Source organism: Bos grunniens, chromosome 3 (genome assembly GCF_055505025.1).
Source record: "Bos grunniens cultivar Pamir isolate PY7600 chromosome 3, Bosgru_T2T1.0, whole genome shotgun sequence".
NCBI lineage: Eukaryota > Metazoa > Chordata > Mammalia > Artiodactyla > Bovidae > Bos > Bos grunniens.
In genome coordinates, this window is record NC_141167.1 from 95152560 (window position 1) to 95164562 (window position 12003).

The 12003-nt window shown below is 47.6% G+C and overlaps 1 protein-coding gene across 1 annotated transcript in view; it reads left to right on the forward strand.

Annotated features, from left to right (window-relative positions):
* Positions 1-9583, forward strand: part of PTGFRN (prostaglandin F2 receptor inhibitor) — an 81375-nt gene extending 71792 nt beyond the window's left edge. The window contains exons 8-9 of the mRNA XM_086392070.1: positions 4051-4356; positions 6126-9583. Of these exons, the coding sequence (XP_086248196.1) occupies positions 4051-4356; positions 6126-6292 (473 nt within the window). The 3' untranslated portion in view covers positions 6293-9583. The remainder of the gene's footprint in view (positions 1-4050; positions 4357-6125) is intronic.
* The last annotated feature ends 2420 nt before the right edge of the window (positions 9584-12003 follow it).

Below are 12003 nucleotides of genomic sequence, written 5' to 3' on the forward strand. Positions count from 1 at the left end.
AAAGATCAGTCAGCTCTGTCCTCTGGGGTCAGGAAGGAGCCAACGCTCCTGTGGAGGCTGCCAGGAAAGGGGGAGCAGGGAGGTACTTTGCAAAAGTTGAAATGATTTAATAGTATTTTTGCCTCTAAAGTTTATTTATAAAAAAAAATGTTTTTTAAACTTTTTATTTCGTTTTGGTGTATAACCAATTAACAAGCAATGTTGTGATAGTGTCAGGTGAGCAGTGAAGGGACTCAGCCGTAGGTATACATGTATCCATTCTCTCCCAAACTCCTCTTCTCTCCAGGTTGCCACATAACACTGAACAGTGTTGCCTATACTATATAGATGGTCCATTGCAATATTCTTGCCTAGAGAATCCCATGAACAAAGGAGGCTAGTGGGCCACAGTCCTTGGGGTTGCAAAGAGTTGGACATGACTGAGCACAAGCCACCTAGGTTCTTGTTGGTTATCCATTTAAAATATAACAGTGTTTATATGTCCTCCCTAACTATCCCTCCCCCACAATCCTTCTGTTTATAAAAAATTTAAAAAAAATGTTAAGCTCATTTATAAGTATACAAAAATGTAACATTTCAATGTCTTTCTCATAAATTAATGGGTCACCAATTGTGCCCTTAACATAAGTCTTTCCCTCCAATGTAATTTCAAAAGCTATAGGTAATTGCAATGTAATTGCAAAAGCTATAGGTAGCTGTTATCTTACACATCACAATTTTCCAGAACTTTGCACTCTTGGACTACATGGGTAGAAGATTCTGAATAATTAAACACAAGTTGTGGTTTCATTTTTCCTCATGTTTCCTATGGGCTGTGAAGGAATTCTCTTCTGGAAAGGACATGTGGCCCAAGTGGGCTGAGTGCCACCGCAGCGGGAGGGGTGGAGAGGATCACAGCTCTTTAGAGGCGGGGTCTTAAGTCAGATTCCCTAGAAGCAAAGCCTGAGACAAGCGAGCGAGTGATTAATTGAAGATGTGCCCTCAGGAGGAACCATGAGGGACTGAGGGAATCAAGGTAGAACTAGGAAAGAAGCCAGGCAAAGATCTGAATTCAGAACAAGTGTAACTCCCTATGGGTTGCTACAGAGCATGGATTATACCATAGAGTGTGAGTGACCTTGTTGAGCTAAGGCTTTTATACCTACCCTCCCCAGTCGTTGGTCATGGTCCACAGTGAATGGCTGGGGAGGGGTAGCGTTTCTTCACCTCCAGGGGTGGCTCTCCTGGAGGTGGCTTCTGTCAGCTAAGGACAGTCCTCTGGAGAAGGTTCAGGTGTGAGAGCTTAGCAGCCGACCCCTGGAGCAGTTGGGGGCCCAGCGCTCCAGCTGGTCAGAGCAGAGTGCCAGGAGCATCTGCTGCAGACGGCAGTGCCCTTCCTGTCAGAGCATCTCCTAGTACAGAGTGTGTATGTTGAACTGTGGAGATAAGGATGTTCATGGTGGCCACCTTTTACTGTGCACTTACTACATTCCTGGTGCTATTTTAAGCATTTTATACAGCTGACTAACCATGGGTGCTATTGTAATTTCCTTTTAGAGAGGAGGCAACTGAGTCACTGTGAACTTAAGTGACTCACCCAGGTCACACAGCTGATGAGAGCTAGGATTCTAGCCCGAGTAGCCTGACTCTACAGCCTGGCCACCATACTGTAAGGCATAGCGGGACAGGGGTTAGAGTCCGGGCACAAGTAATATGGACACAGCTGTGACTCTCTGCCTTCAGTAACACCCAGCGTCTGCAGGTGACAGCCGCGCTGAGCTGGTTTTCACTGAGGGCCTGGGAGTGATCTGCTGTGCCCAGGCACTGGCCAGGATGTGAGGACACTGACCACACGCCCTCTGCCCTCCGGGAGTGGGTCATTTGGCAAGAGATGGCCTGCATGCTGGGAACAATCAAAGGTTTTGCTCAAATGCCTTGGTGGATTGATGGGAAGGAAAAAAATGATGTTTTGGTGCCTCAGAGTAGAGAGCTGACATCACATGTAGAGTTGAGATTTGCCTGTGGCCATTAACAATATTCTTGCCTGGAGAATCCCATGGACAGAGGAGCCTGGCAGGCTACAATCCACGGGATCGCTGAGTCGGACATGACTAAAGCAACTGGGCACTTAACATTTTTATTGTGAGTTGAAAAGGAATTATCATTTGAACAATTTTGTAGAAATTCTCACTTTAGGGGAATCCCTTGGTGGTCCAGTGGTGAGGACTCCATGCTTAACCACTGCAGGGTTCTATCCCTGGTTAGGGAACTCATATCCCACAAGCTGAGAGATGTGGCCTCCCACAAAAAAGAAAAAAATTCTTGCTTTTAATTTTGCTTACATTCTTTTTCTCTGTGTAAGCATCTGAATATGATTTATTTGCCTTATAATGTGCTTTTTGAGGTTATTAGTGTATTTTTACCAAATGGATATTACTTTTTGTTTAATAAAAATTGTGTCATTTAACATTTGTATAGAAAGTCTTGTCAAGTGAATTTAAGATAAAGCAGTGTTTGTGGCCCGCTTTCTTGCCTGCTGGGTGACTCTCGGACCTGACGCAGCTGGTGTCACTTGGTAACTGTTAGAAGAAGAGGTCAGAGGCTTAGGATGTGCAGTCTTATTTCCACGTTCGATGAGAATTACCACTTGTGCCAAAGTCATCTTACTCTTGTGCCCACATTAATTTATTTGAGGCTGTTAGAACCTTAATTTTGCAGAGTACTTTACGATTCCACAGCATTACTCACTGGGACTGTTAAACCGTGTTCAATTTTCTCAGCTTGACATTTTTTTCCTCTTGTTTTGAACTTAAGCACTTCAGGGGGGAAAAAAAATCACAGTGAACGATAAAAATCTAAACTGTTTACAACTCTCCATTTTGTACGATTCATTTTATTATTTTTTTTCCGTTTTTCCCTCCAGTTTTATTAAGATAAAATTGACATACATCCCTGTACAGGTTTAAGGTACACAGCATAATGATTTCACTTATATACATCATGAAATGATTATCACAATAAGTTTAGTGGACATCCATCATCTCACATAGATACAAAAAAGTGTTTTTTTCCCCTGTAATGAAAACTCTTAGAATTTATTCTCTTAGTGTTCATATACATCACGGAGCAGTGTTAACTATCGTCATCATGTGTATACTACATCACTAGTATTTATTTTCTTATAACTGAAAGCTTGTATCTTTTTTTTTTTGAGCCAATTCAACATAAATAAGATTTATACAATTTTCACACAACACTAGAATACAAATTCTACTCAAGTTCCCATAGACTATAAACTAGGAGACACTGGAACATATCCAGGGACATAAAACAAGGTGCAAAAATTTCATGATCTAAAGATACTGAAATCATACAGAGTCTTTGAACAATTCACTTTATGTCCGTATTGTCGCTTACGACTAGTGACCTTCCAGTCTTGGGTTCTTCTGCCTGAAATGCTGAAGGGCCTTGCTTTCTTTGGAGGAGAGAGCATTCTATGTCACCACACACAAGCTTTCCATCCCAAGTTCTGTAGAGGAGACATTTTGGGGCTGTGCTCCTTCAGCTGGGTGGTGGCAGTGGCCTGGTTAAAAGGGTGGATTCTGCAGTTGAACTCCTGGGTTAAGCCACATGCTTTGCAACCTCCCGGCTGTGTGATCTCAAACAAGGTTAATGGGTCCCTCCAGAGATTAGAAAATGTGACCGCACCTTCATGTATGGTTGTTGAGAGGATTCGGGGACACCTAAGGTCCCCAGAGCCGTGCTGGCCCCCAGTCAGGCTGCACGTGTGCTAAGTCACTTCAGTTGTGTCCGACTGTTTACAACACTGTGGAGCGTAGCCTGCCAGGCTCTTCTGTCCATGGGATTGTCCAGGCAAGAATACTGGAGTGGGTTGACGTGTCCTTCTCCAGGGGATCTTCCCAACCCAGGGATCAAACCCGAGTCTCTTATGTCTCCTGCATTAGGCAGGCGGGTTCTTTACCACTAACGTCACCTGAGGTGTGTTATCCATACATGGAACTTCTTCTGCCTGTGCCACTGATCCCAGGGTTTTGGCTTGGTCATCCGTAGACGACATGGCCTTTGACGTGTCCTGGTTTGCCGTGCACTCTTTTGGCCTGGACAAGGCTCCCGTCCTCCTGTCGTCACTGGATCGGAAGGGGATTGTGAACACGGCCCAGAGGGACTGGAAGAGCAGCCTCAGCCTGGAGCGCATGAGCATGCTGGAATTCTTGCTGCAAGTGCATGGCTCCGAGGACCAGGACTTTGGCAACTACTACTGCTCCGTGACTCCGTGGGTGAAGTCACCCACAGGTTCCTGGCAGAAGGAGGCAGAGATCCAGTCCAAGCCCATCTTTATAACTGTGAAGATGGATGGTAAGAATGACACACAAATAACCTTCTCAGTGTTTGGGGAATGGCTTCTCCGCGTGCTTTGCCACCGCTGATGGGATCCAGGTTCTCACCCTTGAGGAATGTGCCTGCTTTCTCTCTAGCCTGGCTCAGGCGTGTACCCAGAAAGAGCACACTCAGCCCTTGCTGTTTTCCCAGCTTAGGTACCGGGTGTGCTGGAGGCACCACTGGGAAATGATTTTTTAAACTTACTGGACAGATTTTCAATGCATTCTGTAAATTCTAGACATAGTCGCTTTGTTGTATGCTAGGGTTGGCACGGATTCTGCCAGGCAGAGGCAGAGAACAGCATCGAGAGAGTGGGTCAAGGTCTCTTGGAGGGGCTGTGAGTGAGTTCCTGCCCCTTTTACCCTTCTACTGGTCCTGTGCTGTGCTAGTCGCTCAGTCGTGTCTGACTCTTTGAGAACCCATGTACTGCAGCACACCAGGCTTCTCTGTCCTTGGGCTTTTTCAGGCAAGAATACTGGAGTGGGGTACTATTTCCTCCTCTGGGGGATCTTCCTGACCCAGGGATCGAACCCCCAGTCTCCTTGTCTCCTGCATTGCAAGTGGATTCTTTACCCACTGAGCCATCTGGGAAAGCTCCTTACTGGTCCTACCTTTGGTGAAAGGGGGCTCCTCCCATTCACTCCCACAGGGAGGGTTCTTCACAGAACCCTGAGATGGGAGGGGGAGCTCCCCATCTTGTTGGCTCACATTGACGACCAGTCAGCCTAACTAAGTGGTCAGGGGGCCCCCTCCCCACCCTTCTGCTCTCTAGCCTCCTGGAGTGGGGGACACATTTTCCTTGGTTAACGGAAAACTTGTCTTCTCTGCAGAAAGTGTCAGAGTAAGTGTGAATTGAAAAAACTCACAGACAGAATTCAAGTCCAGGTGCCTGGAAGGATTAAGTAGGAGCCTTCGATTGCGTTTCCCTGACGATGTGTCAGTTTGGTGGGGACTGGAATTGGAGCCCCAGCTCTTCCACAGATGACTTAGTCTTTCTAATCCTGTGTGTCCTCTCTTGTTAAATGGGATGATAATCTCTCATGGGGCTGTTGTGCTAAATGTCGGGCAAACAACCATGGTGCCAGCCTCCACCCAAGGTTTGCTGGTAATTCGGGGGACGGGGACTTTGTAGGTGCAGGATCTGAACTGTATGTGTTCCTGCAACTTAGTCAGTGATACCATATTTGCCTCTTAGAAATGTCTTGCTTGAAGTCATTCCATATGAAAATCCAGATTTACTGAACAAGCAGGGAGTGATTATTCACTTTGCTAGATAATTTACTATAGTGTTACTTAAAATAGCTCCCCTAGTACACTTCAGTTATCTGATGCATAGAATTGATTTATGTAGGTTTTTTTTTTAAGGATGCATCTGCTGCTGAATGTGTGGTGCCCTTATACTGACTTTTAAAAATCAATCTCCTGCCAAAACCCTAAAAAGCAAGTTGACATTCAAAGATATTGAAGGAAATCTTTTTTTTTTCTGGGTTCCCCCCACCATCACCCTGCCTGCTATGGAATTGGGTGGGGATATATTTGCTCATTTTTGGACACCTATGGCTGAGCTGCTCTTGTTTCAAGCCCTGTGCTAGGTGCAAGACCTGTGAGGTCAGACTCCTGGGGGAGACCCGGGGTAGTGGAGGGGGGAGGCGATGGTCTTCCCTGAGCTTTCCCCACCCCCGCAACACCCCCTACACCCTGCAACTTGCATCATGATTTCTATCCCTCTGATCTCTCCCTCCCAGTGCTGAACGCCTTCAAGTACCCGCTGCTGATTGGCATCGGCCTGTCCACTGTCATCGGGCTCCTGTCCTGCCTCATCGGGTACTGCAGCTCCCACTGGTGCTGTAAGAAGGAAGTCCAGGAGACCCGGCGAGAGCGCCGCCGGCTCATGTCCATGGAGATGGACTAATTGGTGCCAGAAAGGCCGAGACCGAGGGACGGTCGAGGAGCGGTTTGGGCGAGATGAGGACAGCAATCTTTTAACGCGAAGTGTGTTACACTAAAAACCAGTCCTCTCTAATCTCAGGTGGGACTCGGCGCTCTCTCTTTTCTGCATGTCAAGTCCTGAGCGCAGACATGTTTACCAGCACACGGCTCTTCTTCCCACGGCACTTTTTGATGGAACAATCGAGTGTGTGTTTTCCTGACGGCGGCTTTTTAATGGTTAACCTCTAATTTTTTTCTCCTACTGGCTTATAGATCTCTGACTTGTGTGTGTTTCTACCTTTTGTTTTGAGGGGTTGCAGTGAGAAAGGGGTGAAGGCGTTCAGAGTTCTTTGTCTCGGGTGAGATCCGTACGTCTTCCGAGTCAGAGGAAGATGTACTGAGAGAGCTGCTAAAGGCGACCCTCTACCCCGGCCGAGGGACAACACAGACCAGTGCTGAAGGCTAATGTGTGGCTTTTACTACCCTCCCCACCCCCTATTTTCCAGGGGGTTTAGGCTACATTTAAAATCTAAACCTGCAGTCCGTAACTTCCTATCAAGCCCAAATGCATTTTGGTTTTGGTTTTCTGCTTCTCTGCCCCTTTCCACTTCTTTCGTATTTGCTTTATGTGCGAGTGCTGAAATGGCCCTGGAATTGAGAATTTGGCTCTCCACCAAGCACCTTATCTTGCCACCTTAGCCTTAAGAATGAGTATGAAGAAAAATGCACAGCCCCCTCTGTCCAGGGCAGTGAGAAGCCCTGCAAGGAAGAGGTCGGAGACAAGGAAAGGAACAGACAGTCACTCCCACAGTTCCGAGGCTACCATGCCTCAGGGGGCCCCAGAGATTGCAGAAGGGGGATATCCTGGAAGTTCGATTTCTGCAGTTTGTGCCAGAGGGTCAGTGGTGCAGGGGTGTGTCAGGCGGACGGAGCCACCTCTCTTCCCTGTCCTGCCCTTTGTTAGAGGCTAAAGCCTTGTGGGTCTTCAGGGGGAACCACTGACACCCCATGTCCTTCACGAGCCACTTGGGCTCTTTAATGTGAAGTCGAATTGCTGCTTGCAAGACTGACTTCACAGAATCAGAAATTACCCAGAAGAACCATGCATTTTCTGTCACCTTGTCAGTCCTTCAAGTCTTTTAAAAAATCCCCTGCAGGGGGTTAGTGAGAAAGGGTATACTTTGTGGTGTGTTTGCTTTCCTATTAGGAACACAAAGGAAACCCAGCAATTTATTGCTGTGTGAACAGCCTACAAAGTAGATCTGAGAGTGGTCCGCTTTGCCCGATCACTCGTACCAGGAGTAGGACAGCAGTCCCAAAAAGATTTGTGTCTTGCCCCCACACAGCGCTGGCCTTTCAGAAGCATCCCAGTGGGGTTTCCTGAGGCTCACTGGTGACTCAATCCCCACATTGCATTCTGCCTGCTTTTACCCTGAAGGACCTAATACTACTTTGTCTTCCAAAAGGGAAAAAAAAGATTCGTTTGTTTTGAGCAATAAAGTAATACAAAATGATGGCCATTCACGTGCGGCTCTCTGTCACAATGGGCCAGACGAGCTAGACTGCTCCCAGCTCACCATCTTCCCTTCTACTTCCCTCCTCTGTTGCCCACAATTCGTTTGGCACATATGACCAAGTCACCCCCCAGACAGCAGATTGCCACCAAATTTTTCCTTTTGGTTTTGCCCACCCAGGGGCCCCCTCATATGATTGAAACTAGATTCTGTACTAACGGTAGCAGAACAGAGGGATTCCGGGCCTAGCATCTGTGGCGGGAAGACGTACCGCAGGCCCGCTCTCCCAGAGCACGAATAGCCAGGGGAAGAGGCTGCGATAGCGCTAGATTTGGGTATTTCCTACATGCCATTTCCCAACTGTGCCGTCTCAGAGGAGGTGAGTCACAGGTGATTGTGCAAACAGGAAATAGACCCAGGTGCTGCGTTCAGAACAGCCAGTGCCCTTTGAGCCCTCACAGTGATCAGCCTCCTAAAAGAAAGTTTAGGATTGTTGTAGTACAGGCCCTTGGAAGGAGGAAAGGATACTTGGCTTTGGATGTGACCCGGGGGCCCCAGGTGTGTATAAAAACGTGGACGCAGCAGACAGCCGGTGGCAGTGAAGGTGGCACGTGCTCACACACTCTACCTTCTCCTTTCGGACTGCTGTTGCAGTTCAAGGCTGGGGCTTCTACGGCATCTACCATGCCCCGAGCCCCGCCCTCCATCCACTGGGCCGGTACAAAGTAGGGAGAAGTCACAGGGCATGGTACCAAGGACCGCCTTCCTTCCAGGGACGTGAACATGCTGGAACGTGCGTCCTGGTCAGAGTGTGAGATGTACTCTTGTTATACCAAATGGGGCCCCCTGCTGAGTGCTCTTCTGGAAAAGGTTACCGCAGAAGCGCTGGCATGAAGGCAAGGACCCAGCCACGACTGACACGGATGAAAGTGCACTGCTTAACACAGAGAACCTTGATAGAAAGTTTGACTTTGTTTTTTTTCTTCTAATCGTAAAAATATCCCCAGAAAGAGCCTAAGCTATATTCAGATAAACGCCTGAGAAGTACTTTCCATTGTTTACTTTATAATGTTTACATACACTTTTCACTTTTTTAAAAAAAAGAAAATGCCAGCTCTGACTTTTTAACAACTTTTCAGATTTTTCATGGGACAGTGGAACTCTGACTCACCAACTGGATTTAAAATCTTAATTTAGAAACGTATTTATTTGTGTCTTTTCTCCTCTCCTATCTATGTGGCTTTCCCTAAGATCCTGGTCAAAGTGGCTTCTCCTGCCCAGATCCTTGTCTGTTTTCCCTGGTGGCTCTTGCTTCTTGCTTTGCAGACTGCCTGCAGCCATGATTTTGTCACTGACATCTGTGAGCCAAAGACTGAGCCTCTTTAGCAGGAATAATAAGCAATACTACACAACTTGCTACTTTCAGAAAACCCTTTTTTTTTTTTTAACCTTCACCGATGACAACAGAGGAAGAAGGGAACTGGGATTTGGGTAAGTTCTCCTCCGCTGTTTGACCAAATTCTCAGTGATAATTATTGTGTGCAGATCACTAGGAGAAAAAAGTTGACTTTCTTTCTTTTTTAGCGTGGCACATACAGATCTGCCGAATTTTCCGTAGACAAAAGAAAGGGTCTTGTGTATTTTTGTCCATATCCAATGTTATATGAACTAATTGTATTGTTTTATACTGTGACCACAAAATATTATGCAATGCACCGTTTGTTTTTTATTTCATTAAAGGAAGTTTAATTTAAACTGAAGTTGTGTGAGGAACTTGATCTTGGCCTCTGTTACCCTTTCATCTCCTCTGCATAAGGGACTGTGGCTGAAGTCCCTTGCCACTTGAGCACCTTCTCATCTCTTGGAATCCCATGAACATGTTGTAGATGTTCACCAAAGATAAAAGAAGAAATGGATTTAACAGGACTAATAGTGAGATTTCCACCAAGCAGATAGGTGAGGGCTGGGGCCCCCTGCTGAGGATGGTCTCTAGGTCTCTCCCTGCATTCTCACGACCTTATAGGACCCTTGTCAGGAAAGAGAGAAGTTAGAGGCTGTTCCTCTCTGCGGATGAGGAAACACACCCAAGTTCTGTGACCATGTCGTGCCTGGAACAGAACAGCTTTTCTGACTCATGACCCAGTCTTGGAGCCAAACAGGTCCAGAAGGTGTTAGCCCCTGTATTAGGAAAAAACAATCCTTTCCCCAGGCTGCTGGCTTCTGAGTTCAGGATAGGAGAGAGTGCTGGGGCTCCCACCTCCCTGCTGGCCCCAGGAGCAGCTGCTCAGCCTCGGCCAGCCTTCCCTATTTGTGTCTCGGGCAGGGACCACCTCACTTGTGAGGTGTTCAGAGGCTGGGTCTGTGTCCTGGTTAACTAACCTCGCCTGGGGCTTGGCCCCAGTCCAGACATATGGAAGGGACTTGTTGTTTTTAGCTGCCAAGTCATGTCTGACTCTTTTGACTCCATGGAATATAGCCCGCCAGGCTTCTCTGTCCATGGGATTTCCCAGGCAAGAATACTAGAGTGGGTTGCCATTTCCCTCTCCAGGAGATCTTCCCAGACCAGGGATCGAACCCACATCTCCTGCATTGGCAGGCAAATTCTTTACCACTGAGCCACCAGGGAAATGCCATAGAAGGGACTAGAGGTTTATGAATGCACAGTGACGCTGTCCTGTGGGAAATGGCCCAATGCTGCATGCTTCTCCATGAAGAGGGAAGATTCTGCTCACATCGAAACACTGACACAGTCAGAGCTGGTCTGCAGCAGTCCCACACCTCTTGCTGAGCCTGTACCTGCCTCAGTTTATATTAAAAGAAAAATAAAAACTTGCTCACGTAACTCCTGTGGCCAAGGCATTGTGCTCAGCGCAGAAAACCTCCCACTTATATCCTTTCCTAGAGGGTTTGGCAGCTGCTGTTGGCTCATCCAGAAACCTCTTTCCACCTGTTCCAACTCCTGCTTCTCTGTCAGGTCTCACAGGGAGCCTTTATCTGCCTCTGTAGGTTAGAAGAGAAACCTCTGACAGATGCTCTGGTTGTCTGAAAGTGGCCCGAGGGCAGGGACCTCTTCCCACTGTGACAATAGCTAACCAACACTGGGATGCTTTGATGTGCTGTGCACTTGGGCGAGGGCACGAGGGCTTCCCAGGTGGTTCAAGCAGTAAAGAATCTGCCTGCCAATGCAGGAGATGCAGGAGACCTGAGTTCAGTGCCTGGGGTGGGAAGATCCCCTGGAAGAGGAAAGGGCGCCCCACTCCAGTACTCTTGCCTCAAGGAGTCAGACTTGACCGAGCATGCATACGCATGCACTTGCACCTGGGCAAGAGCCTCAGGTCACCCGAGGTGACCACTGCAGATTTCTTATGTGCTCTTCATGTAACTGGATCTTCGAGCTAACAGCTACCCCATGTCCTCTTACCCACAGACCAGTGTGTGTAGCACACCACTTCAAAACACAGGTTTTATTATTTTGGTGAACCAGGGCCAGCCATTGAGAAGATAGCTTGTTTCACTCACAGATCCCAAGAGGAGGGGTCACGCCACACCCCAGGGGCCACACGGGGAAGCACCAGCATCCCTCAGGCAGCAGAGGGAGCAAGAGAAAAGCATGGACTGCAGCCCTTGTTTTGGTTTTCACAGGAAGGAACAGGCAAGTCAGGGTAAGCTGGCTTTGGATTGACTAGTTTGGAGAATTTCAGCGGATTCTGGGGCGTAGCAAGTGTCCCTAGTTAGCAGGTGTGATGAGAAAACAGCTATTTTGAGTTGCTGCCTAGGATTTTACAGGATAATAGTGCTGCTCACAGCCAAAGCCTGAACGTATAGATAAGGACCTGAGCTTACGGTTCCTGCCCCAAGTCCCCACTTTGCTTTTCCCCAGGCTCCTTTTAAAATAACCCTTTTGAGTTGAGCCTGCAGCCTCCACCGCAGCCACCTGATAAGTAATGGGCGCTTGTTACCCTGCTCTCTATCTCCTGCTCACTGGACACCTGGACGTCGCAGGACTACCCTTCCCCTGGCTCGCTGGGCCCCCAGCCCTGGTTCCTGGGGTCTGTAAGTAATAAATCTTATGACTTAACATTCTTTGTGTGAGTGTATTGAAATTGTGCCTTCAATCAAAATGACCCTGGGTTTCACTTCCTCTGGGTGGGGGTTCAGATGCTGAGGGAGCAACTTGCTG